Below are 24,311 nucleotides of genomic sequence, written 5' to 3'. Positions count from 1 at the left end.
CAGCCGAGCGGGCGGAGCGAGGCTAGAGCCCGGGTCCCGGCTCGGCTGCGCGAGCTCCTCGCCCGTCCCTGGCCCGCGTCCCGGCTCAGGTAGGTCCGCTGGGGGCGGGTTGAGCGGGCCCGGGAGCGCCTGGGGCCGCCGCGGCGGGGTCAGGCGCGTCTCCCTGGGCCGGAGGGGCCCGCGCATCCGCGAGGACGCGGGGTCGTCTCCCCCAGTGGGCCGTCGGGGCCAGGCGGCCTCCTGCTGCCCCTCGGCTTCTGCTCGCCCGCCGGGGCCCGAACGGCCGGAACCGGGCCTCGTGGGCCGGGAGGGGTGTCCGCCGCGGGGCCCCTGCGCCTTGCTCCGACGACCCCGCCGGCCTTCGGCCCCCACAACAGCCAGTTAGAGGCCGTCGCGTGGAATGAACTAGCCCTTGGCACTTTCCCTTATCGTAGCGTGTTGGGTCGCCGAGCCCCCAGGACCCGAGACGGCTGTCCCCCCCCCCCCCGCCCCGCCCAGAAACAATTGCAGACCCTTGGGACTCGGCAGCACACTTGCAGGGGGTCGTGCCCTCGCGGAAGCCCACGCGGGGTTAAGAACCGGGCTCCTGGGGGCTCACCGTATGGAGACCTACACGGGGCAGGTACTGAATTCGGATTCACAGTAGTGTGAGCCGTGGGGAGCCTGGCTCCGCAGTCTTTCGGGGGGGGTGGGGGGAACTGGCCTGGGTCACACGTGGGGGGCGGTGTGCGCAGCGGGAGCGCCGCGGGCCCAGGCTCCCCGCCCGCAGCTGGAAGCCCTCGCGCTCGCCCGCGCGGCAGCCCCGGCGCCCGTCCCCCGTCCCAGCTGCGGGCGGGCTTGACTAATGCAGCCGTTTCCTAGCTGGTCTCCTGCTTCGCTTTCCCTTCGTGACCCATCACCCAAGCCGCCGCAGGAGGAACCTCTCAAGCGGTGTAATTTCTGTCACCGCCTCCGCTGGGTCCTCCAGCGGGTCTGTTCCGAGCTTACAGGAGACCCAAGCCGCCGCGCGCCCCTCACCGGGGCCTTCTGTGTCGGCCTCCTGCCCCTGCCCCTGCCCCTGCCCCTGCCCCTGCCCCTGCCCCTGCCCCTCCCCCTGCCCCTCCTCCCCCTCCCCCGGCCGCAGCACGCTCCTGGCCGCAGAGCCGTCGCACCTGCTCCGACTCCGGGAGCTCCGTGACGCTGCCTGGCACCCTCCCCCCCACCCCCCCAGGTGTTTGCGGTTTGGCCCCTCCGTTCAGCCCCTGCTCAGATGTCCTTTATCAAGGAGCGCTTTCTGGACTCCCACAGGCTGGAATCCTCTTCCCCAGGCACTGCATTCCCTCACGCTGCTTCCATTTCTTCTCAGCACCGTCTCAAGTCGGGATTGGTTTTGTTTGGTCTCTCTCCTCCGCGGCCCTGCCGGTCGTGGCGGCCTCCGCAACCCCGGCGGCCGGGAGCGGTGTGGGACGGGGATGGGGCGACAGCGGGTGGACTGGGTGGAAGTGAAGGCCTGTTGGACAAGGACCACATGCAGCGGAGGTGAAGGGGAGGGGCTCGAGGCCTGGCTTTGCTGCCCTTGATCTTGGGCAGGTCCTCTCCCGGCCTCCGTTTCTGGGCCTTCTCTCGGTCCTGCTGGGGGGCTTGCTGAGAGAGAACCAGGGCCGTGGGGGGGGGGGGTAGGGGTGGGCCACGGCGGCTGCAGGGCAGGCAGCCCGGGCACAGGTCTCGGCTTTCCTGCTTGCTTTCCTGCTCTTCTGTGCAACGGGTTTGTTCTTATAACCCCCCTTTTAAGTGACTCCAAGAAACCTTCCAAGATGCGGGAAGAAACTTGAGGCAGACGTGAAGGACGGGTTCTGTGATTGCCTTTCTCAGGAGGAGCAGACTCTCTAAGGGCAGTGCCCGGGGCTGTCCTGCGGGGAGGCCTAACACAGGGCCTGCCACCACCAGATTAGAGTGCACACTTTTTTTTGGGGGGGGGGGGATGGTTTGATTTTAGACTCAAGGGCCCTCAATGTCCGATTTTGTGCTTAGAATGAATTTCACTGGAAACAACCAGCTCTGTGCCATTTTCACCAGAAGATACTGGAGTTTCCTGGGAAATGCTGAAAGTGCTTGTGGTGCCTCAGGTTTTTGGTTTTGTTATTTTTTTAAGTTAATTTAAGTCATCTTGACTCCCAGTGTGGGGCCCGAACTCACCCCCCCAAGATCAAGAGTCCCGTGCTCTTCCGACTGGACCAGCCAGGCGCCCCATGGTGCCTCGGGTTCAAAGCCCTGCAGGTCCTTTGGGGGAGCCAGCTCTCGAGAGCCTTCCGGGGGCCGCGGAAGGCAGGGGCTGGCGTAGACGTGCTCGGCCTGTGCCCGGGGAGCGGGACTCTGGAAAGAGCCAGCCGACGCGCCGAGAGCGAATGAAAGGCCGGCCCGCAGGAACTTCGCGGCTGGGCGGCGGGCCGGCCGGGGCCTGCTCATTCTGCTCTCCCCCTGCAGGCCCCGCCATGTCCCGCGGCCTGGGCTGCCTGGTCCCGTACGGCCTGGCTGTGTTGCTGCTCGGTGGCCTGCTCTTCCTGAAGAAGGAGGCCACGCCGGCCGGGGGCCCCGCGGCCCGCCAGCCCTTCTGGTCTCCCCCGGGGCCCCGCCGCAGCCCGTGTGCCCCCAACCGCACGGTGGCTAACGCCTCCCTGTCCTTGCCGGGCCGTCACCGCCTCTTCCTGACCTATCGCCACTGCCGCAACTTCTCCGTCTTGCTGGAGCCTTCAGGCTGTGCCGAGGACACCTTCCTGCTCCTGGCCATCAAGTCGCAGCCTGGCCACGTGGAGCGGCGCGCGGCTATCCGCAGCACGTGGGGCCGGGAGGGGGGCTGGGCCAGGGGCCGGCGGCTGAAGCTGGTGTTCCTCCTGGGGGTGGCGGGACCCGCGCCCCCCGCCCAGCTGCTGGCCTACGAGAGTCGCGAGTTTGATGACATCCTGCAGTGGGACTTTGCGGAGGACTTCTTCAACCTGACCCTCAAGGAGCTGCACTTGCAGCGCTGGGTGGCGGTTGCCTGTCCCCAGGCCCACTTCGTGCTAAAGGGAGATGATGATGTCTTCGTCCACGTCCCCAACGTGCTGGAGTTCCTGGAGGGCTGGGACCCAGCCCGGGACCTCCTGGTGGGAGACGTGATCCGCCAGGCCCTGCCCAACAGGAACACCAAGGTCAAGTACTTCATCCCCCCGTCCATGTACGGGGCCCGCCACTACCCGCCCTATGCCGGGGGTGGGGGATATGTCATGTCCAGAGCCACCGTGCAGCGCCTCCAAGCAGCCGTGGAAGAGGCTGAACTCTTCCCCATCGATGATGTCTTTGTGGGCATGTGCCTGAGGAAGCTGGGGGTGAGCCCCATGCACCACGCTGGCTTTAAGACATTTGGAATACGGCGGCCCCTGGACCCCCTAGACCCCTGCCTGTACCGGGGGCTCCTACTGGTGCACCGCCTCAGCCCCCCGGAGATGTGGACCATGTGGGCGCTGGTGACCGATGAGGGGCTCCAGTGTGCAGCAGCCCCCTTGCCTCGACTCCGAGGGGCGGGTTGAGTGAGTAGACCCAGTGTTGATTTTCCTGTCATGACGACAAATTGAGAACCTTGACACTTGGCCCTGATGGTCTATAGGAAATGCTGACTTCATTTTTGTAACCCCCACCCCAACCTTGCTAACTCTGATTAAAAACACTGAAACTTGGCTTCACCTGTCCCAGCATGTGTTGAATGGGAGCCACGTCTGGCTTAGCGACTGCTGCCAGAACTCAGGTGCTGGGGGCGGGGAAGGGAATTCCTGGAGCCCCTTGGGGCTCTGCCAGTCTGGGAGGTGAAGGAAAGAGGCTGCACAGGGCCCCAGAATATACACACAAACATGTTCTTTTTGAAATGTAAAACAAAAAAAAATTATTCTCCTTCAGATACAATAGAGAAACTCGAAGGAAAGAAGGAAACAAGAAGCATGTGTTGGAACATGTCCTGTTGAGCACCAGGTAAACGCTCTGCTTTCAGTTCCTTAAGAATACTGGACTTTTGGCTCCTGGGCTTCAGCTGTCCTTACAGGCAATGGGGCCAGATCACAGAAGGCATTAGAAACACTTAAAAAGAAATCTTATAACCAAGCTCCTCCCCCCCCACCCCCCCCCGCAAAAATGCACATTCCTATGGGGGGAGCAAAGACTAAATCATATTTGAAAATGTAAGACTGGAAATGGAAGTTAAACAGCTACTGAACTTGTCTGTGGGCATGACAAAAAAGGACCCCTCTCTCTGGCCAGGCTGCTGAGATGCCCTGGGTGAGAGGGAAAAAGATGGGTGCATGGGAAGCTGTGCAGACTGGGGTCAAATGTTAAACAGGGTGCAGTGCCCCAGGGCTAAGAACCAGGTCCACAGGGGTCGGGGGGGGGGGGGACGGGGCCAGGCGCTCCCAGCTCACTCCGGCCTAATGGGCCAGGGCAGGACCTGCTGTGTCCTCTCCGTGCAGGGATTTCCCCAGGCGGAGCCGGCAGACATGGGCAGCAGCCAGGCACTCAGTCCTCACGCAGGTAGGCCTCCTGCTCCGGCCCGGCCCTCTCGTCCCCTTCCTCCTGTGTTTTCTGACGGAGCTCCTCCGTCTGTGCTTCTGCCAACTTGGTCTCTGCTTTCTGGGACAGCTGACGCATTTCCTGTACCTGCGACTTCACCAACTGAATATGATTCCTGGCAGTTATCGAGGCCTGATCTGCTCCTGCCAAAAGATGGGACAATGAGGCTGAAAGGTCACATGGGGCGGGGCGGGGGGGGGGTTGTCGAGGAAAGCCTGGGGCCCTGTGGCTGGCATCTGAGCCCCTCCGTCTTAGTCTGTCCCTGCCCTCTCTGCACAGCAGAGAACTTCCTACCTCCACACTGAGGTCGGCATTTTTCCCCAGCTATCGGCAGCTATCATTAAGAATTATAACTCCCACAATCCTCTTTATAGCTACACACCTCTTCGTATAGACACCTTATGAATTTAACTACACAACTAACACATTTCTTTTTGACAAATTAATAGCTCAATGGAATTGTCAAAGCTCTCTTTCATCACCCAACCCAATCTTCAGAGATAACCTCTGCTGGAAGTTGAAAGGGCATCTTTCTCCTCTTTTGTACCTATGGAATGCATAGAGAAAAATTGTTACCTTTTGTGTCTTTATGTAAATTTATACTACTTATTGAACATATTTTACAATTTTTTTCTTTAAAAATGTTTTTGGGCTCTATCATTTTGTTTACCTGCTACTAGTATGTCCTCATAGATACACATATTTATCAATTCATCTATAGAAGATCTGGGTGGTTCTTTCCAACCTTACTGTATTATTAAGAATCTTCAGTACAATGCTAAAAATTAGTGGAGAATTGTAAGCACCCCTCTTATTGCTGACCTTGATGGGAATGCCTCTCATAGTTCATGGTTAAGTAGAATTACTTAACCTTTATCATGTTAGGAAAATTCTATTCATAACTGTACTTAGATTTACATCATAAATGGGCACTACATTTTACTGATGGCTTCGGGGCACATAGTGACATTAGATGGCCATTATATTACGTAGCTTTCCTCCTCTACTGCAGATGATCTCAAGTAGTGAGTTATGTTGATAGTTTTTTTTTCAGTATTGAAGTATCTTGTATTTTGAGGGTGAATGGCTATATTTGACTTACATCCATGTAAGTGATGCTAACCATAGTTTTGTTCCAGTGCTGGCCTAGTGCAGTTTGCGGTCAGGGCCCGTGCTGACTTTATACAGTGACAACAGTCGGAAGGCTTGCCATCACGTTCTATGCACTGGTATGCTTTCTGTAACAGGAATTATGTTTCTTGAAGATTTGCTAAGACTCTCCACGAAACAGCTGGGCTTAGTGTCCATTTTGGGGGCACAAAATCTTTGAATACTATTTCAACTTTTATGGTTATTGGTTTTATTTGGATTCTTTACTTTTGGAGACAATTTCCATAAAGACTGTAATATTTATATAATGAAAAGCCCTCCGTATCTCTAATAGCCCTTTCTGATGTTATTTTTGCCCTCTAAAAAGTCATACTTGCCAAATTTTTAAGGAAACAGATTTTGCCTTTTTAATTATTTTTTAAAGATTTTTATTTATTTTAGAGAGTGTGAGGCAAGCGCATGAGTGGGGGTAGGGGCAGAGGGAGAGAAGAGAATCCCAACCAGACTCCCCACTGAGCACAGAGCCCAACGTGGGGGCTCCATCTCACAACCCTGACATCATGGCCTGAGCAGAAATCAAGAGTCGGACGCTTAACTGACTGAGCCACCCAGGTGCCCCTATTTCTTTAAATCTTCTTACACCTTTTATTTCACATACATACATCGTTCATAATTTCTTTACCACTCATCTACCGATGGACACTGGGTTGCTTCCGTATCTTGGCTATTGTAAATAATGCTGCAGTAAACACAGGGGTACATATATCTTTTTGAATTTGTTTTTGTTTTCGTTGGGTAAATAGCCAGTAGTGGAATTACTGGATCATATAGTATTTCTATTTTTAATTTTTTGAGGAACCTCCATACTGTTTTCCACAGTGGCTGCACCAATTTACATTCCTACTAATAGTGCACAAGGATTCCCTTTACTCCACATCTTGGCCAATACTTGTTACTTCTTGTCTTTTTGATAGTAGCCATTCTGACAGGTGTGAGGTGTGATCTCGTGATTTTGATTTGCATTTCCCTGGTGATTACTGATGTTGAGCATCTTTTCATGTGTCCATTGGCCATCCGTATGTCTTCTTTGGAAAAATGTCTATTCAGATCCTCTGCCTGTTTAACTGGATTGTTTTTTGGTGTTGTGTAAGTTCTATATGTATTTTGGATATTAACCCCTTATCAGATATATAATTTACAGGTATCTTCTCCCATTCGTTAGCTTGCTTTTTGTTTTGCTGATAGTTTCTTTTGCTATGCTAAAGCTTTTTATTTTGGTGTAGTCCCAATTATTTTTGCTTTTGTTTCCCTTGTCTGAGGAGACATATCCATACATATAGGTTGTTAAGGGTGAGATGATTGCCTATGCTTTCTTTTAGGAGTTTTATGGTTTCTGGTCTCACACTTAGAGGTCTTTAATCCGTTTATTTCTTGTGTATGGTGTAAGTAAGTGGTCCAGTTTCATTCTTTTGAACGTAGCTGTCCGGTTTTCCCAACACCATTTGTTGAAGAGACTGTCTTTTCCCCATTGTATAGTCTTGCCTCCTTTGTTGTAGATCAATTGACCACATAGGTGTGGGTTCATTTCTGGGCTCTCTATCCTATTCCATTTATGTCTCTCTTTGTGCCAGTACCACATCATTTTGATTACTATAGATTTGTTGTATATTTTGAAATCTGGGATTTTGATACCTCCAGCTTTGTTCTACTTTCTCAAGATTACTTTGGCTATTCAAAGTCTTTTATGGTTCCATACAAATTTTAGGATAATTCTAGTTCTGTGAAAAATACTATTGGTATTTTGATAGGGTTGCACTGAATCTGTAGCTTGTTTGGGAGAGTATGGATATTTAAACAATATTAATTCTTCCAATGCATGAGAGCATGATACGTCTTTATATCTCTGTTGTCTTCAATTTCTTTCATCAATGTCCTACTAGTTTTCACAGTATGTGTCTTTCACCTCCTTGGACAAATTTATTCCCAGGTGTTTTATTGCTTTGGGTGCAATTGTAAATGGGTTGTTTTATTAAGATTTTATTTATTTGAGCGTGCGTGCACGTGCACACAAGCAGGGGTAGGGGCAGAGGGAAAAGGAGAGAGAAAATACCAAAGCAGACTGTGCCCAGCAAGGAGCCCAACACAGGGCTCGATTCCACAACCCCTAGACCATGACTCAAGCTGAAATCAAGAGTCAGATGCTCAACCAAGCCACCCACGTGCCCCTTGTTAATCTTTTTTTTTTTTTTTTTGTAAACCATTGAGTATGTTAGCTGTGGGTTTTTCATATATGGCCTTTATTATGTTGGGGGATGTTCCCTCTAAACACACTGTTGAGAGTTTTTAACACAAATGGATGTTGTATTTTGTCAAATGCTTTTTTTTTTTTTTTGCATCCATTGATCCTATGGTTTTTATCCTTCCTCTTACTGTAAGGTATCAACACTGATTTGCAAATATTGAACCACCCTTTCATCCCTAGACTAAATCTCATTTGTTCTTGGTGAATGATCTTTTTTTGCTGTTGTTAAAGATTTTATTTATTTATTTATTTGAGAGAATGAGGTGGAGAGAGCATGAGAGGGGGGAGGGTCAGAGGGAGAAGCAGACTCCCCGCTGAGCAGGGAGCCCGATGCGGGACTCGATCCTGGGACTCCAGGATCATGACCTGAGCCAAAGGCAGTCGCTTAACCAACTGAGCCACCCAGGCGCCCGGTGAATGATCTTTTTAATGTATTATTGATTTCAGTTTGCTAATATTTTTTAAAAAGATTTTATATGCCAGAGTGCGCCTGCGTGAGCACAAGCACAAAAAGCAGCAGGCCGAGGGAGAGGGAGAAGCAGGCTCTCTGCTGAGCAGGAAGCTGGACTCAGGGCTTGATCCTAGGACCCCGGGATCATGACCTGAGCCGAAGGCAGATGCTTAACCGACTGAGCCACCCAGGCGCCCCAGTTTGCTAATACCTTATTGGGGATTTTTGCATCTATGTTCATCAGACATACTGGCTTCTGGTTTTCTTTTAAATATTTGAGACACAGTGAACGTGTGTGCTGCTTGGGGGGGGGGAGGGGCAGAGGAAAAGGGAGAAAGAATCCCAAGCAGACTCCCTGCTGAGTGCCGAGCCTGGCGCAGGGGCTTGATCTCGTGACCCTGACATCAGGACCAGAACTGAAACCAGGAGTAGGAAGCTTAACAAACTGCACCACCCAGGCACCCCTGGTTTTCTTTTTGTAGTGTCTTTGGTTTTGGTGCCAGGGTAATGCTAGCCTTGTAGGATGAATTTGGGAATTTTCTTTTGTCTTCTATTTTTCAGAGTAGTTTGAGAATAGGTATCTTTTTAAATGTTTGGTGGAATTCAATTTGGTGAAGCCATCTGGCCCTGGACTTTTGTTTGTTGGTTTTTTTTTTTTTTTTAATTCCATCTCATTACTAATAATTTTTCTGTTCAAATTTTCTATTTCTTCCTAATTCACTTTTGGAAGATTTTCTGTTTCTAGGAATTTATTATTTCTTCTAGATTGTCCAGTTTGTTGGCATATAATTTTTCATATTCTTTTAAACCTTTGTATCTCTGTGGTGTTGGTTACTTCTATTCCATTTCCAATTTTGAGTTTTGTTTTTTTTTGAATGAGTCTGGCTAAGGTTTATCAATTTCGTCTATCTTTTGAAAGAACCAATTCTTGGCCTCATTTTCTTTTTTTTTTTTAAGATTTTTTTGAAAAATCTCTACACCCAATCTGGGGCTTGAACTCACAACCCCAAGATCAAGAGTCACATGCTCCACCGACTGAGCCAGCCAGGTGCCCCTGGCTTCACTGATCTTTTTCTTTAAAACTTTCCTATTTCTCCTCCAATCTTTATCATTTTGTTCCTTCTACTAGCTTTGGGATTTGTTCTTTTTCTAGCTCCTTTAGGTGTAAGGTTAGGTTTTTTGAAGTTTTTCTTGTTTCTTGAGGTAGGCCTGTATTATTGTAAACTCAGAAATGCTTTTGCTGTGTCCCACAGATTTCAGTCCATTGTGTTTTCATTTTTCTCCATTTATTTTTTGATTTCCTCTTTGATTTCTTGGTTGACCCACTTGTTTAGTAGCATGTTGTTTAGCCTCCATGTGTCTTTTTTTTCCCAGGTTTTTTTCTTGAAATTGATTTCTTGTCTCAATTCATTGTGGTAGGAAAAGATACTTAATAGGATTTCAATTTTAAACTTAGACTTGGTTTATGGCTTAACATATCTATCCTGAAGAATGTTCCATGTGCATTTGAAAAGAATGTGTATTCTGCTGTTTTGGGCTGGAATGTTCTGTGTGAAAGGTCTATCTGGTCTAATGTGCTGTTCAAAGCCATTGTTTCCTTGTTTTCTGTCTGGATCATCCATCCTTTGATGTAAGTGGGGTGAAGTCCTTTACTATCATTGGATTACTGTCAACTTCTCCCTTTATGTCTGTTAATATTTGCTATATATAGGTGCTCCTATGTTGGGTGCATATTTACAATTGTTATTGTCTTGGATTGATTCCTTTTTTTCCTTTTGGTTAGGGAGAGAACAAACACACGGGAAGGGAGGGGGAGAGGGAAAGAGAATTTTTTTTTTAAGATTTATTTTAGAGTGTGCTTGGGGGGGGGTGGAGAGGCAGTGAGAATCTTAAGCAGACTCCGAGTAGAGTGTGGAGCCTGACGCTGGGTTCGATCTCATGACCCTGAGATCATGACCTGAGCTGAAACCAAGGGTCAGTAGGATGCTCAACTGACTGTGCCATCCAAGCACCCTGAGAAAATCTTAAGCAGGCTCCATGCCTAGTGTGGAGCCTATACGGGGCTTGATCTCATGACCCTGAGATCATTAGCCAAAATCAAGAGGCAGATGCTCAACTGACTGAGCCACCCAGGTGCCCCACACAGTCTTAGTCTATTTGTCTGATAGAAGTATCACTACCCTGGTCCCCTCCCCGCTCCCCCCCCACCGCCCACACCGGTCTCGCTTGTATTTGCATGGTATTTTTTTTTCCCATCCCTTCACTTTCAGTCTATATGTGTCTTTAAGTCTGAAGTGAGTCTCCTGCAGGCAGCTTATAGATGGGTCTTGTTTTTCTTATCCATTCAGTCACCCTGTCTTTTGATTGGAACACTTAGTCCATTTACATTTAAAGAAATTACTGATAAGTATGTACTTACTGCCATTTTGCTAATTGTTTTCTGTTTCTATAGTTCTTCTCTGTTCCTTTCATCTTTTGTTCTTTTCCCTTCCAAGTTTGATGGCTTTCTTTAATGTTTATTTCTTGTGTATCTATTATAGATTTTTGATCTGTGGTTACTACTGGGTTCATATATAACATGTGCATAGTAGTCTATATTAAGTTCGTTGCTTAAGTTTGAACACATTCTAAAAGCACTACATGATGTCATATTTTACATCTTTTTGTGTATCCCTTGACTAATTTTTGTAGATATAATAGATTTTTACTACTTTTGTGGTTTAACCACCATACTGGCTTTCTAAGTGAATAATATTTTTACCAAATATATTTGCTTTTACTTGTGAAATTTTTTCCTTTCAGAATTTTAATATTTCCTGAGTGGTGATGAACTCCTTTAACTTTTGTTTGGGAAACTACCTCTCCTTATATTTTGAATGATAACCTTGCTGGGTATTCTTGGTTGTAGGTTTTTTCCTTTTAGCACTTTGAATGTATTATGCCACTTCCTTTTGGCCTACAAAGTTTGTGCTGAAAAACCAGCTATCAAATACCCCTTACGGGGAATCCCTTGCATTTAACTGTTTTGCTGTTTCTAAAATTCGGTTTATCATTACTTTTTGTAATATTGTGTCTTGGTGTGGATCTCCTAGGTTCATCCTGTTAAGAGCTATCTGTGCTTCCTGGACCTGGATGTCTGTTTCCTTTCCCAGATTAGGAAAGTTTTCTGCCCCCTTCTAGCTCTTTTCTTCTGGGATCCCTATAATGCAAATGTTATTATACTTGATATCACCGAGTATCCTTAACCTGTTTTCATTTTTTATTTTTGCCTTTCAGCTTGTTTTCCATCATGCTGTCTTCCAGGTTGCTGACCCATTCTTCTACATCTTCTAATCTGCTGTTGATTCCTTCTAGTGTATTATTTTTTATTTCACTTGAATTCTTCACCTCTGGTGGGGTTTTTTGTTTTAGAGAAAGCAAGAGCAGGAGGGGGAGAGAATCTCAAGCAGACTCTGCTGAGTGTGGGGCTCGATTGCACGACCCTGAGATCACCACCTGAGCTGAAACCAAGAGTGGGACGCTTAACCAACTGTGCCACACAGGCACCTTTTTTTTTGTATTTTCTCTTTGTTGAAATTGAGTTCATCCACTTTTTTCTCAAGTCCAATATCTTTATGACCATTACTTTGAATATCTTCTCAATTGTCTTAATGTTCTTTTAGTCTTGAATCCTTATTCTGACATTGTTCTGCCAGCTTTTTGGAGTAGCTTTCTTTTAATAATGGTTTGGTTTAGCTTTTTATAACTTTTTTTTAAGATTTTATTTGCCAGAGAAAGAGAGCACAAGTGGAGGGGGAGCAGCAGGAGAAGAAGTAGGCTCTCCACTGAGCAGGAAGCCCGATGTGGGGCTTGATCCCAGGATGCTGGGATCAGGACCTGAGCTGAAGGCAGATGCTTAACCAACTGAGCCACCAAGGTGCCCCTAGCTGTGATTAGTTTTTTTGAACATATTCATAGTTATTGTGATGACTCATGTTGGAACTTGTTCCTCTATTTAAGACTTCCCTGTTGGGGCGCCTGGGTGGCTCAGTCGTTGGGGTCTGCCTTCGGTTCAGGTCATGATCCCAGGGTCCTGGGATCGAGCCCTGCATCTGGCTCCCTGCTCTGTGGAAAGCCTGCTTCTCCCTCTCCCACTCCCCCTGCTTGTGTTCCTGCTCTTGCTCTCTCTGAAATAAATAAAATCTTAAAAAAAATTTTTTTTTAAACTTCCCTGTCTTAAATTCAAGTTCTGTTTAGCAAGGTCTAATGTTGAGCTGATGTCTAGCTCTTCTCAAAACAACTATTGGCATGCTTGCACTTCTTCCCCAAATGGATTTAAAAATTTAAGTTTTACTGAATTTTGTTCATTCTTATATCTCAGTTGTTCCTTTCTAAACTAATTTCTTTCTTCACAAAGTAGTTTCTTCAGAAAGCATACCTAGTTGGTAAACCAAGTATTTTTATGTCTGAAATGATATTTGGCTGGATATAGAATTGTAGGTTATTGATTTGTCCCCTTGCATCTAGGGCTGTTGATCAGAAGCCACATCTGATTATAAGGAGATTTACCTACAAAGGAAGTGTAGTTTATTTTTCTTTCTATATTTCATATTGAGACCTTTTAATCAGTTTTGTAAAAATGTCTTTTTTCCCAGATAATGCTTACACTTTCCCTTTTCTCCAGCTCAATCTAAGGCTGCCTGGGAATGTTCACACTGGACTGCCTCAGCAAACCTTCCCGTTCACTGCACCTGGCAACCCTGCTCCCCCCTCTGCTGGGGCACTGCTCGAATGCTTTCACATTTCTAATGTTTCACTCTTCATTCCACTTGTGCTTCTAGGATCTCAGATTCCTTTAACTAAGAATTTTTTTTTTTTACTTTTAAAAATATATATTATATCCTTTTTAAGATTTGGTACTAGAGCCCCTAGTTTGTTACCTTAGAGTCAGAAAACAAAAATTTCTATGAGCTACCCAGTTTGAGACCAATTCAGGTAAGAATAGAGTTTTCTTCAAAATATATTTAAATAGTTAAAAACCTTCAGCTCAAGCCCACTGGGTGGATTGAGAGGTTCAGAAAACATCCTGGTGAATGAATAACTACATTTTCTATATTGGGATGCAAAGGTACAGAGGCTTTAGCATTGCGCTGAATCTTACCGCACCCAGCATCTCAGGGCATTTCTTAACCCTTCGATCCCCATTTTCTTCATTTGTAACATGGGGATACTAATCCTCACAGTTCCTTAAATTAAAATACTTACTGCAAAGCTTGAAACAGACCAGTACTCAATAAATGGTAGCTATTATTTGTCCTGGATTTGCCACTGACTAGGATTCCAGGTCTCAGTTTCTCCATCTACACAGTAAGGTTCATACAGATTGGTGGGCTTCAGTCTCCTCCAACTGTGCCACTGTATGACCAGTATCATAAATACGGGGTTATAAAAAGAAAATGCTTAAAAACGACTTAGATGCAATTATTCTAATTGGCAACAGCTGTGTCGTTTTCTAGACTATGGCCTAGCTAGTGGAAATGGGAACATTTTCTCACAAAGTTAGAGCCACACGGGCCTTAGACTAATCTAAATCCCTCATTTTACAGCCAGATGAAAACTCAGATGGCACCTAGGGAGTGACCACTTGAACCTACCAGTTTGGTATGCAGCTTCTGCCGCCATCTCCGAAAGACCAAGTGCAGTCAGCCACGTGGTTTCCAACTTCAAGTATTCTTGCTGTTTTGAAGTCATCTGTAAATTAATTAAACACAGCACTTGAGACAACATGAAGAGGTTAATAAGCACATTAACACGGGTTTATTCAAACCAGATTCAGAGAACAGTTACTGCAGACACCACAACGAGGTAGGCGCACTAATACAGAAACGTCCATTAACATCTTGCTTACCTCAACTCTGGCTCCTATGATCACCTGCCACACTTCATCTTCCTCCTGTGAACTCATTTTCCCAAGTAAACTTGTATATTGTCGGTACAAAGAAATTAAAGTATAAACGGCCTACAAATATAGAATAAATGAGTAGAATAAGTGAGACATATTAGGATTTGTGAGATTTATACCCCAAGGAAATAGAGTCCCGTTACAGCAAACCATTCAGTCCTTCCACCTCACCGAAACTACACGATTGTAGGAGGTAGAGGCATTATTCCAGGACATAAGTATCTCCACTTGTCAAATTCTGTGTTTATAAAAGCTTATTAGCAATTCAGACATAGAGAATACAATGCAGGGGGAAACTCAAGGCGGAGGGAAAAAGCTGCTGAAAAATGAAGGTATAATAAACCTATAAATGATTTGGATTATCCAGATACCTCTCTACTACCTCATAAGTGGTTTTCAAACTGTCCCCACAGTGAAACCCCTGGTGCTGTGAGTGGTAGACTCTAGACCCCTTTACCCGTAACTGAACTCAATCAGCTTGGTTTTCTTGTCTTTTTTACTGGGCTGCTGTATTTAAAGATTTTTCTTTTAGAAGGGGTTCCTGGGGAAAGTCTAAAAATCACTGATTTAGGTCAAGGGCTCAGCCAACTTCTGTAAAGTTCCAGAGAATAAATATTTTAGACTTTATGGGCCCTATAGTCTGTTACAACTATTCAACTCACAAAAGCAGTCTTAGACAACATATAGACAAATGAGCCTGGCTACGCTCCAGTAAAACTACAAAAACAGGCATCACAGTAGATTTGGTTTACAAGCCACAGCTTGCTAACCCCTGGTTTAGAAGGTCAAGACTTAACAAGAAGACACTTACCTTAGTATATTCAGTGATTGCTTCAATCAGTGCATATGTGGTCTGAGAGAGAAAGGTGGAGGTGCTATCTGTTACCAAAGACACAGCCCTCCTCATTAATGCGTCATTACTAAGAGAATGAGGCTCCAATTTCTGAAAGACATAAACATTTCACTCAACTTCTAAAGCTTGAAGCAGCTGAAGAAACAAGTGAAAAACACTTCTCACACTACAACTGCTTGTTTTCTTTTTAGGCTTTGTTTTGGCTATTAAAGACAATATATGGAAATAATTCCAGAGTATGCTTTCTATCTACTTTTATTTTTTATGCTATGTTCCAAAGAGCCAAGCATTTCTTTATATGAAATAAAAGTCTAGTAATTACAACCAACAAATTCGATGAAATTATGATTCATTCATTACCACAGACTAGATACTTGGGATATGAAGATATGTAAGATCTATTCTCCGTCCTCAAAGATTTCAGATGGGGAAGGGGAGGAGCTGGGTCTAAAAGGGAACTTGAAAAATTAATGCAATCAAGTACCATGGTGGCAGAAGTCTGTATAAGTGTCTTTTTAAAAAAGATTTATTTGGAGAGAGAGAGCGTGCACCAGAGAGACAGACCCCCTGCTAGCATGGAGCCTGATGCAGGGCTTGATCCCTAGACCCCGAGATCATGACCTGAGCCGAAGGCAGACACTAAACTGACTGAGCCACCCAGGCGCCCCAGAAGTCTGCACAAGCTACAAGTAGGGACATGCATGAGAAAACAATCACTTCTATGTTGAATGAAAATAGCTTAAAAAGGCTTCACAGAGTTGATGAGGGATAAGCTGAGTCTAAGAAAGTAAATGGGTGGATGGGGGAGAGCAATTCTGAGCAGAATGAACAGTACAGTCTTGGGTAGGGGTTGGGGACACTTCACTCTGACCTCAGCTATTATGTTAAAAAAAAAAACAAAAAAACCCAATGTAACTATCTCAAGAGTTAAGGAAATGTGGCCGCCTTAACTAAATTCAAGTATTCCCTGCTTTCTGAAAGTCTGCACTAAGTCTCTTTGCTCTTAAGGTACCTGACTGTACTAGTACCTTATTTCAATAACAAAAAGAAGTCCGGAAAGGATTTTTAAGTTTACAAAGAAAAAAAAGCCATTACTGTCCTAAATGTCTTTTGTAAAAAGCAAAGTGGCATAACATGAACTTTTGGAAAGATAGTCTTCACTTTATGCTGAATTATGAAAGGTTTTATAGGAATGCTCTACTTTCAGGTCATCCCTGACTCTGCCTTTTCCTTCCTCAGCAGAGCATTTATTGTATCAGAACAAAGAAACCAATTCCTCTAATCATATGCAGTCTTGTTTTTGCTAGAGTATAAACCCATAGAATCACTTACTGAAAGTAGCAGTGAAGAAATCTTTGACACATGAACAAATCCAGAATTTTACTTACCATATTTATCTTCCATTCAAATAAGTATTCATTACATACCTTGCACTGAAGGTACAGAAAGACTGAAAAGAGTATTATTTCTGCTCATTGGAAGCTAATTTTGATATATTCTAACTTATGTCTTCATAATGCATTTTATTTTAATCTCAACGCAGGGCTTGATCTCACAACCCTGAGATCACAACCTGAGCCAAAACCAAGAGTCGGACACTTAACCGACTGATCCACCCATAATGCATTTTACAGTGCATTTTCACTTGTTCCTCATGACAGCCCAGGTATTATCACTTCTTTTTTACAGATGAGGAGATGGAAACCCAGAATAGTTACATTCTCTCCCCAAAAGTCACATATTTGACCTGAAACCACATCTTCGTCAACATTTGTACCCTTTCCATTATGCTCTGCTGACTCAGGAGAGTGTAATCATCAAATATCAAAATACAACACAAGTGGTCAGAAAGAGGGAGATCATTGTTGGCCAGAAACTCTGAAAGGCTTTAAAAAGAGGTGGGACTTGGGCCTGAAGATAGCTAGGATGAGAACTGTCAGGCAGCCTGGGGATGAAGAAATAATGAGGAAAAGATACATCTGTTGCATGCAGGGGACATTCAGGGATCTGGCCTGGTTCCAACAGATACAGCACAAGGGAGGTACGAGAACAAGGAGACTGGAGTACGGGGGAGTTGGCTGAGTTTTAGTTCTGCAACACACAATGAAGGGCCGCTGCAGGTTCTGAAGAACAGAAGTGGAACAGCCATTCCTACAGGATAATGACCTGAGGCTCCTGTCATGTGGCCCAGAACTGAGGTAACTGAGGCTTAAGACAAGTGTATGAACTGAGAAAGGACAAACCCAAAAACTTCTTTTGAAGGAAAGAAGAAAGGCTATCCTAATTGTGGCAGAAAATGGCCTGGTGCTCAAGTAAGGGTTTTAGGGTTAACAATTCTATGAACAAGCAGAGATGAGGTTTGGTGTGAGGACCAAAAAGACACAGGCTCATGAGAAAGCCACAGAAGATGCTGAAAAGATTTGTGATTAAAAAAAAAGATCAATTCCATTTAAGAGAGAGAGAACACGAGTGGGGAGGGGAGGAGCAGAAGGAGAAGCAGGCTCCCCACTGAGCAGGTAGCCCGATGCGGGGCTTGATGCCAGGACCCTGAGATCATGACCCCGAGATTACGACCTGAGCTGAAGGCAGACACTTAACCAACCGAGCCACCCAGGCGCCCCTGGAATTGATCTTGTTGCGATAAACACACATATAAGTATCAGAAATATTCTGCCAAAATGGGGTTTGCTAATTTCCTATTGAGCTCTTTCTCAGGAAGCATATAACCAGTGATCTTTTTAATAAGGTACCACTTTCATATCACCTATGTGACAACTCCACCTAGATGTCTACTGGACATTTTAGACTGTCATTTCCAAAACTTAACTCTTGATTTCATCCTCCCAAAACCTACTTCCCCTCCACTCCAATAAATGGTAACTCCATTCTTTCAGGCGCTTAGGCTTTTTTAAAAACCCTGAAATATACTCCACATTCAATCCATCAGCAACTCATGCTGACCACATTTGGTCCACTTCTCCCCACCTACACTGTTGCCCGCCTACTCCAAGCCTGGACTAGAGCAACAATCTCCCATTGGTCTTCCTAGTTCCACACAGCAACCTTTAAAACCTTATGTGAGATGGTAACAGCCTTGTGTTAAAATCCTCTGTGGCTTCCTTTTCAGAATAAAATTCAAAGCCTTACAGTGGCTCAAAAGGACAAAACCGTTTGAGCCTCAGCTAATTTTCTGGTTTTGTCCATTATGCTCTCTTTCTCATTCCACTCCAGCCACATTAACCTTTTTGCTGTTCATCAAACATATCAGGTAGACACACCTGCTTCTAGGCCTTTGCACTCAAGAGTTCCTTCTGCCTGGCAAACTCTTCTCCAAGATATTACCATGGCTCATTCTTTCAGATCATACTGATCACAACTTAAACATCACCTTATCAAAGTAGCCCTCCTGGACCACACTCTCCTATCTAAAATAAAACAACTCCCTCCCAGTACCCCTATATTCTTACCCTATTTGCTTCCTGCATAGCACTCATCAGGTGGCCTTTTATATTTATTTTCTCCCCTTTCTTTTCCCTAGAATGTGGGTTTGTTGTTTTTGGTTTTGTTTTTTGTTTTTGAGAGAGAGAGATGGGGGGAGGGGCAGAGGGAGAGGGAGAATCTTAAGCAGGCTCCATGCCCAGGGTGGAGCCCCACGCCGGGCCAATGCAGCCCGATCTCACGACCCTAAGATCATGACCTGAGCCTAAATCAACGGTCAGACGCTTGGCGTACCTGGGTGGCCAAGTAGGTTGAGCTGCTGACTCTTGGTTTCAGCTCAGTTCATGATCTCTGGGTTGTGGGATCCAGCCTGGGGTAGGGCTCTGTGCTTAGCGCAGAGTCTTCTTGTCCCTCTCCCTCTGCTCTTCACCCCCCCACACCCCACCCGTGCTCTTTAAAATAAATAAAGTCTTTAAAAATAAAACAAATAAGAGTCAGACTCTTAACCGGACTGAGCCACCCAGGCGCCCCCACCCCAGAATGCAAGTTTCATGAGAGCAGGAATTCTCTTTTGTTCTTACATTTCCAACATATGGCACATTAAAGTTGCTCGATAAATTTTTGTTGAATGAAAGACTATTCTGTTGATAGGCTGTAATATCATCTTATTCTCCTCCCTCTTTATACAATTTGACCACCTTGACATACTGTTCCTACCAAATGGGACGATTAAAAATGGGAATATTAATATATTTGCTCAGCTATGAAAAGATGCTGCTGGTGGAGGAGAAAGTAAACCATGGCGCGGGTGGGGGGGAGCCCTGGGTAACAGAAGAGCTGATGGTTCGCTGCCCAGCTGAGACTTCAGGAGGGCACTGTACACTAAGAAACACCCACTGACACTACAGTATTTTTACCTGTGCAATAGGAACTGCACACAGGGTCACACCAAATCCAACTGCCACAGTTTTGTGCCACGGCCTTATCAAGTCTGAGAAGCAGCGCTTCTTCAAGTTCGCCACGACAGGAACACCCTGCCTGTACCTAGAAACACAAGTCACATTTAGGAAGGCGGTCACTACCAATCTGTACGCCTCTTCAATTTGTTTGCAGGGGTCAGAAACCCACACTCGGCCAAGCAGGAGCCTACACGAAGATGCTGGGTCAGGGCTCGGGGGAGAGCGTGTCGGACTGGAAAGCCTCGGACTCGCTGCAAGGGGCCAACTGCTACCCAACTCTCGGGAACCTCGGCCGCGCAGGGGGGCGGGCCCAGTGATTCCGAAGTTTAATCGGTAACAGGTGTGGAGGTTTAAAAGCTTTTTAAAAACCTTCGGCCCAAATAAACACTGCTGCACGCAGCATTTAGCTCCGGACCTGTGGCCGAGGTTTCCAGGCGTCCCCGTGGTCCCCACGAGGCCACACCGGGAACCCGCAGCCCGCAGGGCCGCGCGGGGCTGACCAGCTCCTCTCCCGCCCGCAGGGAAAACTTCCTCTCAAAACCCGCCGCTCGCCGGGCCCCTCCCCCATCCCCTTCCAGGGAGGGCGATGGGCCAACGGGAGCTCGCGGGCAGGCCGAGGCGCCCCGGGAAGCCAGCCCGAGCTTGGGGAGGGAGGAGGGCTGGCGTTCAGCCAGCGGAACAATGGAAAAGCCGTCAGTGAGAAACGAACCCCCGCTTCGGCCGCGGGAGGCGGGAGGCAGAGCCGGGACGTCCTCGGGCCTGAGGGGCGGGACGCCGCGGCCCGCTCGGCCGAGGAGCGAAACGAGCGCCTGCCGTCCCGGCCACCGCGCTGCTTGCGGCGCCAACCCCCCTGCGGCGCTGCCCTCGTACCCGACCGCAGCGGTACCTGAAGAAGGAGGCTACGCTCCGCGACAGCCAGCTCCTCAGAGCCGCCATCCTGCGCCGGCCGGACGCCAGACGCACACGCCGGAAGTGACGCCCCTTCATGCGCGGAGGACGGGGCGCGGCCTCTTCTTGAGCGCGCCTGGCCCCATGACCACACCCCAGGCCGAAGGAGCCGTCGGGATTGGACGCGACGGAGGGAGGGGACGGGGCTTAGGATAACGGCAGTAACGGCTGCGGCGAACGCCCAACGGCCGGGGCTTCCGCGCGGGCGGGGCGGGCCCTGGGCCTGAGGGCGAGGAGCGGGCGGAGCGGAGCCGGCCGTCGTGAGGGGAGCCTGGACTCCAACCCGGGCGTGGCCGGGCACGAGGCGCAGAGTTCTTCCGCCAGCGAGTGGAGCGCGTCCGGCGCGGGGGCGGAGCAGCGCGCCGTGGGGCTGGCGGCTGGGGGTGGGCACGAGGCGGGCGCGGCGGGGGGCGGGGCTGCGGGCGCTGTCACTTCAGCACCAGGAAGTAGGTGGTCCAGCCGGCCAGCAGCAGCGCCCCGATGAGCACGGTGTAGCTGAGGAGCACGAAGGCCAGCAGCTCTCGCAGCAGCTGCAGCACGTGGATGGTGGACGCGGCCGGCATCGTCGTGCGCGGGAGGCCCGAGGACCTGCGGGGCAGAGCACTGGGGAGTCCCTGAGCGCGCAAAGAGGACGGTCCCCCGGAAGCCCACCCCCCCAACACTGGCCACCAAGCCAGCGCTGCTGAGCCAGGAGTGCTGTAGGCAATGTGGACACAGGAAGCTAGGCTAGGTCCTGCCCCTCAAAAGAGTGAACACGCTGTCCTAAGGCTGAGGAAGCCCAAAGTACTGATTTTCTCCCTAACAACCAGCTGGACGCCCTCTTTGCATTTCCACCATAGAAGTCTTTTAAACCAAAAGTTCCCCTCATTCTTTGGCTCCTAATCTGGATCTGGGTTCTGAGGAGAGAGAAGCCTGTCTCTTCCCAGCCTCAGCTGCTGCATTAGTCTTCCTCCCTGGCCCTCTCTCCTCCCATCCACCTCCTGCATTTTTAATGCTGTGAGTGCTGCTAATGGCCTGGTGGAGTAAGGCTTTCTTTTCCCATCACTCAAGCTGCAGCCCCAGCTGTCGGTGCTGCCTGGGAAGGGAAGAGGAGAGACCCATTCGGGTGCGAGAAGACAGCAGGCCCTCACTGAAGCCCCTCTGGGGCAATTCCCTGGACCCCAAGGCTTGACAACGTGGAGAGTTTGAAAATGTTTGCCTTATGGTCCAGCACGCTTGCCCTTGTGGGAAGCCAGTATTGCAGGAGTGCCAAGAGGTGGGCATCAATTTGATTCTGGGCTTCTCTCTTTCCCCACTGGTGCACTGGGCTCCTGTGCACCTGCTCCAGTCCTGCTATCTTCCAACCACAGACGGAATCTCAAGGCAACAATCACAAACCAGCTCTTTCTCTCCATTGGTGTCCCGTCCAGCAACTTCCCTCAGGGCCAGCCACTAGCTTCCTTCTCTCCCCATTTCACTCACTCAGCTAAGTTTCCACGACTCCTCTGCTGCAGCAGCTCCCCGGTTCCTCTCCTGGTCTGGAGTCTGAAGGTAGGCTTGTGCGTACTCCAGCGATCTAGGCAGAGCTGTGCGATATTCAGGCAGCAGCTGCGCTCACCAACTAGGTGTGGTCTAGAGACCAATCACAGTCTCCACGTGGTCCCTGAGCAATCAGGGAGCTGCGCACAGCCCATCCCAGGCCAGGCAGGGCACTGGCAACCCTGCCTGTTTTACCACCACAGCCCACAGGCTCTAAGGATGCCTGCAAAGCTCCTGACTCAGAGGGGCTGAACAAGTGGTACACTAGGGGATTTTTCATGCCCCTTCTTGTCTTGCTTTTCTCAACACTGCGGGTGGGATACAGTCCAAATCCTTTTCTAACAAGCTCACATTGAGGAGCCCCATCCTACTCTGAGTCTCAGACCAGAAGAACCATTGTACAAATGACTTTCACTTATGACTGTCCAACTACTGCACGGGCTGTTATCTTAAAAAACATGTAAGTGTGAGCATGCATGTATGTATGTGAGAAACAGGAGCTTAGAGAACCAAGAGCTCCTGAGTGCTTGATTCTGACAGAGTTTAGCAGTTAAGAGATACACTGTACAGTCACCTTCCCAATGAGCCCATTTCCAATTTCAACTTCCAAGCGTGATGCAAAAAGAGCAAGTTAGGATTTCAGCAAATAAAGAACAGACCCTTTCCCAGATGTAACAATGAAGAAAAAGCACAAACTTTATGCTGTTTCTGATTATTTTGCTTTTTGTTGTAGTTTGTGATTAAAGACTGGGTTTTTTGGTTTGTTTGTGTTTTTTTTTCCTGACCTTTAAAATAGCAGGGAGTGTGGACATCAACCCTTTTTTATCAACATCATCATCCAGAAGCAAATGGCTCTTTAATTTAATCAGGGTCTGTTATTATCAAATCACTGCCCCGGCCACAGCCCTGCTGAAAACAGGAGCAGAACATTATCAAGCTGCTCAGGAAGCCAGTGAGTAGTAATTGCTCCCCCAGAGAATTGGTCATCTGAAGGGCTTCTATGTCCTGCCTAGTCACAGGAAAGAAAGTATGCCTAAGATTTATACCCTCACCCCACCCCAGAGCAACAGATGAAGAAGAGAGGCTCAGTTCGGTCGGCTTCCACTCCCACGTCCTTCAAATGGATGTCTCAGGGCAGTTAGGTATTCCAGCCTCTGCAGGCTCTAGTTACCACACAGTAACTGAAGCTAAGAAACATTATGTGGCTTAAAATTCACAGGTGTTCATTTAGAAGTAAGAGCAACTGAGAAAGTTTACATTATTTGCCTTTGACAAAAAGGCGTTCTCTATTTTCTGTAGCAGGTCAGTAAGCCTATGACTGTATAACACATCTGGCTTTAGAGTACAATTCAGTCTCTCCATGATTCACTCTACATGATGCTGCATTTCTACGCCTTGCCATCCTTACCACAGTCCCTCTTCCTAGCTGCTTTAGACACTCAGTTCATTTGGTAGTTTTTTTTTTTTTTTTTTAAGTATTTCTTCCTGAATTTCTGCAGAACACAAACACTTCCGACAGGCCAATCTTTACCGTACAACTGAGAACAAGAGAAGGACCAGCATGTCACGGTTAACTGTAATCCATTTCTAGTGAGGGTAGAGCTAGAGTGCCCAATCCCTTCCCAGTGCTCTTTAAGAATTAAATGTGCTACTTTTAATATTCCTCCTTTTAACCATTATAGACACACCTCATCTTACTGCACTTTGCAGATAGTGCGGTTTTTACAGATTAAAGGTTTGTGGCAACCCTGTGTTGAACAAGTCTGTCAGCGCTGTTTTCCCAACAGCGTTTGCTAACTTTGTCACATTTTGGTGTAATTCTCGTATCTCAAACTTTTTCATTATTATTATATTGATTATGGTGGTCTGTGATCAGTGATTATAATTCACTGAAAGCTCAGGTGATGGTTAGCATTTTTTAACCATATTCTTTAATTAAGGAATATACATTTTTTTAGACACAATGCTATTGCACACTTAGGAGACTACAAGATAGTGTAAACATAATTTTTATATGCACTGGGAAACCAAAACATGCATTTGACTCGCTTTATTGCAACATTCACTTTATCGGGGTGGTCTGGAACCAAAGCCACAATATCTCTCTGTATGCCTGTATTCTCTTGCTCTACAGTTAAACTACAATTCAAATACTTCTCTGTTGGCTAAATTCAAAAGTGTATAGTAAGACACAGAACAGTGCCTATGTAGACTTCTTT

At 47.4% G+C, this 24,311-nt stretch overlaps 2 protein-coding genes across 4 annotated transcripts; one reads left to right on the top strand and one right to left on the bottom strand.

Annotated features, from left to right (window-relative positions):
- The first annotated feature begins 21 nt into the window (after positions 1-21).
- B3GNT4 (UDP-GlcNAc:betaGal beta-1,3-N-acetylglucosaminyltransferase 4) lies at positions 22-4,131 on the top strand. 2 transcript variants are annotated; one of them, XM_035016939.1, is made up of 3 exons: positions 22-89; positions 2,464-3,545; positions 3,910-4,131. In XM_035016939.1, exon 2 carries the CDS (start codon positions 2,472-2,474, stop codon positions 3,543-3,545), a length of 1,074 nt encoding a protein of 357 aa, XP_034872830.1. In that variant the 5' UTR covers positions 22-89; positions 2,464-2,471; the 3' UTR covers positions 3,910-4,131. The 2 variants fall into 2 exon arrangements, with proteins under 2 accessions (XP_034872830.1, XP_034872829.1); XM_035016938.1 differs by lacking the exon at positions 22-89 and adding an exon at positions 2,048-2,105.
- Positions 3,851-20,615, bottom strand: DIABLO (diablo IAP-binding mitochondrial protein). Of its 2 annotated transcripts, none has more exons than XM_035016940.1 (6): positions 20,513-20,615; positions 19,585-19,711; positions 15,188-15,319; positions 14,323-14,433; positions 14,069-14,165; positions 3,851-4,715 (listed from the first exon to the last, which is right to left on the bottom strand). In XM_035016940.1, exons 1-6 carry the CDS (start codon positions 20,611-20,613, stop codon positions 4,519-4,521), a joined length of 765 nt encoding a protein of 254 aa, XP_034872831.1. In that variant the 5' UTR covers positions 20,614-20,615; the 3' UTR covers positions 3,851-4,518. The 2 variants fall into 2 exon arrangements, with proteins under 2 accessions (XP_034872831.1, XP_034872832.1); XM_035016941.1 differs by lacking the exon at positions 3,851-4,715 and adding an exon at positions 4,997-5,119.
- Between the last annotated feature and the right edge of the window lie 3,696 nt (positions 20,616-24,311).

This window comes from Mirounga leonina, unplaced genomic scaffold, assembly GCF_011800145.1.
Source record: "Mirounga leonina isolate KUSES-001 unplaced genomic scaffold, KU_Mleo_1.0 Mir_171, whole genome shotgun sequence".
In the NCBI taxonomy this organism is placed as follows: domain Eukaryota; kingdom Metazoa; phylum Chordata; class Mammalia; order Carnivora; family Phocidae; genus Mirounga; species Mirounga leonina.
The sequence above is the reverse complement of the archived record's forward strand: the minus strand, read 5'-3'. Positions and strand labels throughout refer to the sequence as shown.

Excerpts from the sequence above, each read along its gene's own strand:
- DIABLO (XM_035016940.1), bottom strand. The coding sequence starts at position 20,613 with ATGAAGGGGCGTCACTTCCGGCGTGTGCGTCTGGCGTCCGGCCGGCGC. Across the intron at positions 15,320-19,584 it reads GTGCAGTTCCTATTGCACAG|AAATTGGAGCCTCATTCTCT; the intron begins GTAAAAATACTG and ends TATGTCTTTCAG. Across the intron at positions 14,434-15,187 it reads CAATCACTGAATATACTAAG|GCCGTTTATACTTTAATTTC; the intron begins GTAAGTGTCTTC and ends CTATATTTGTAG.
- B3GNT4 (XM_035016939.1), top strand. The coding sequence starts at position 2,472 with ATGTCCCGCGGCCTGGGCTGCCTGGTCCCGTACGGCCTGGCTGTGTTG.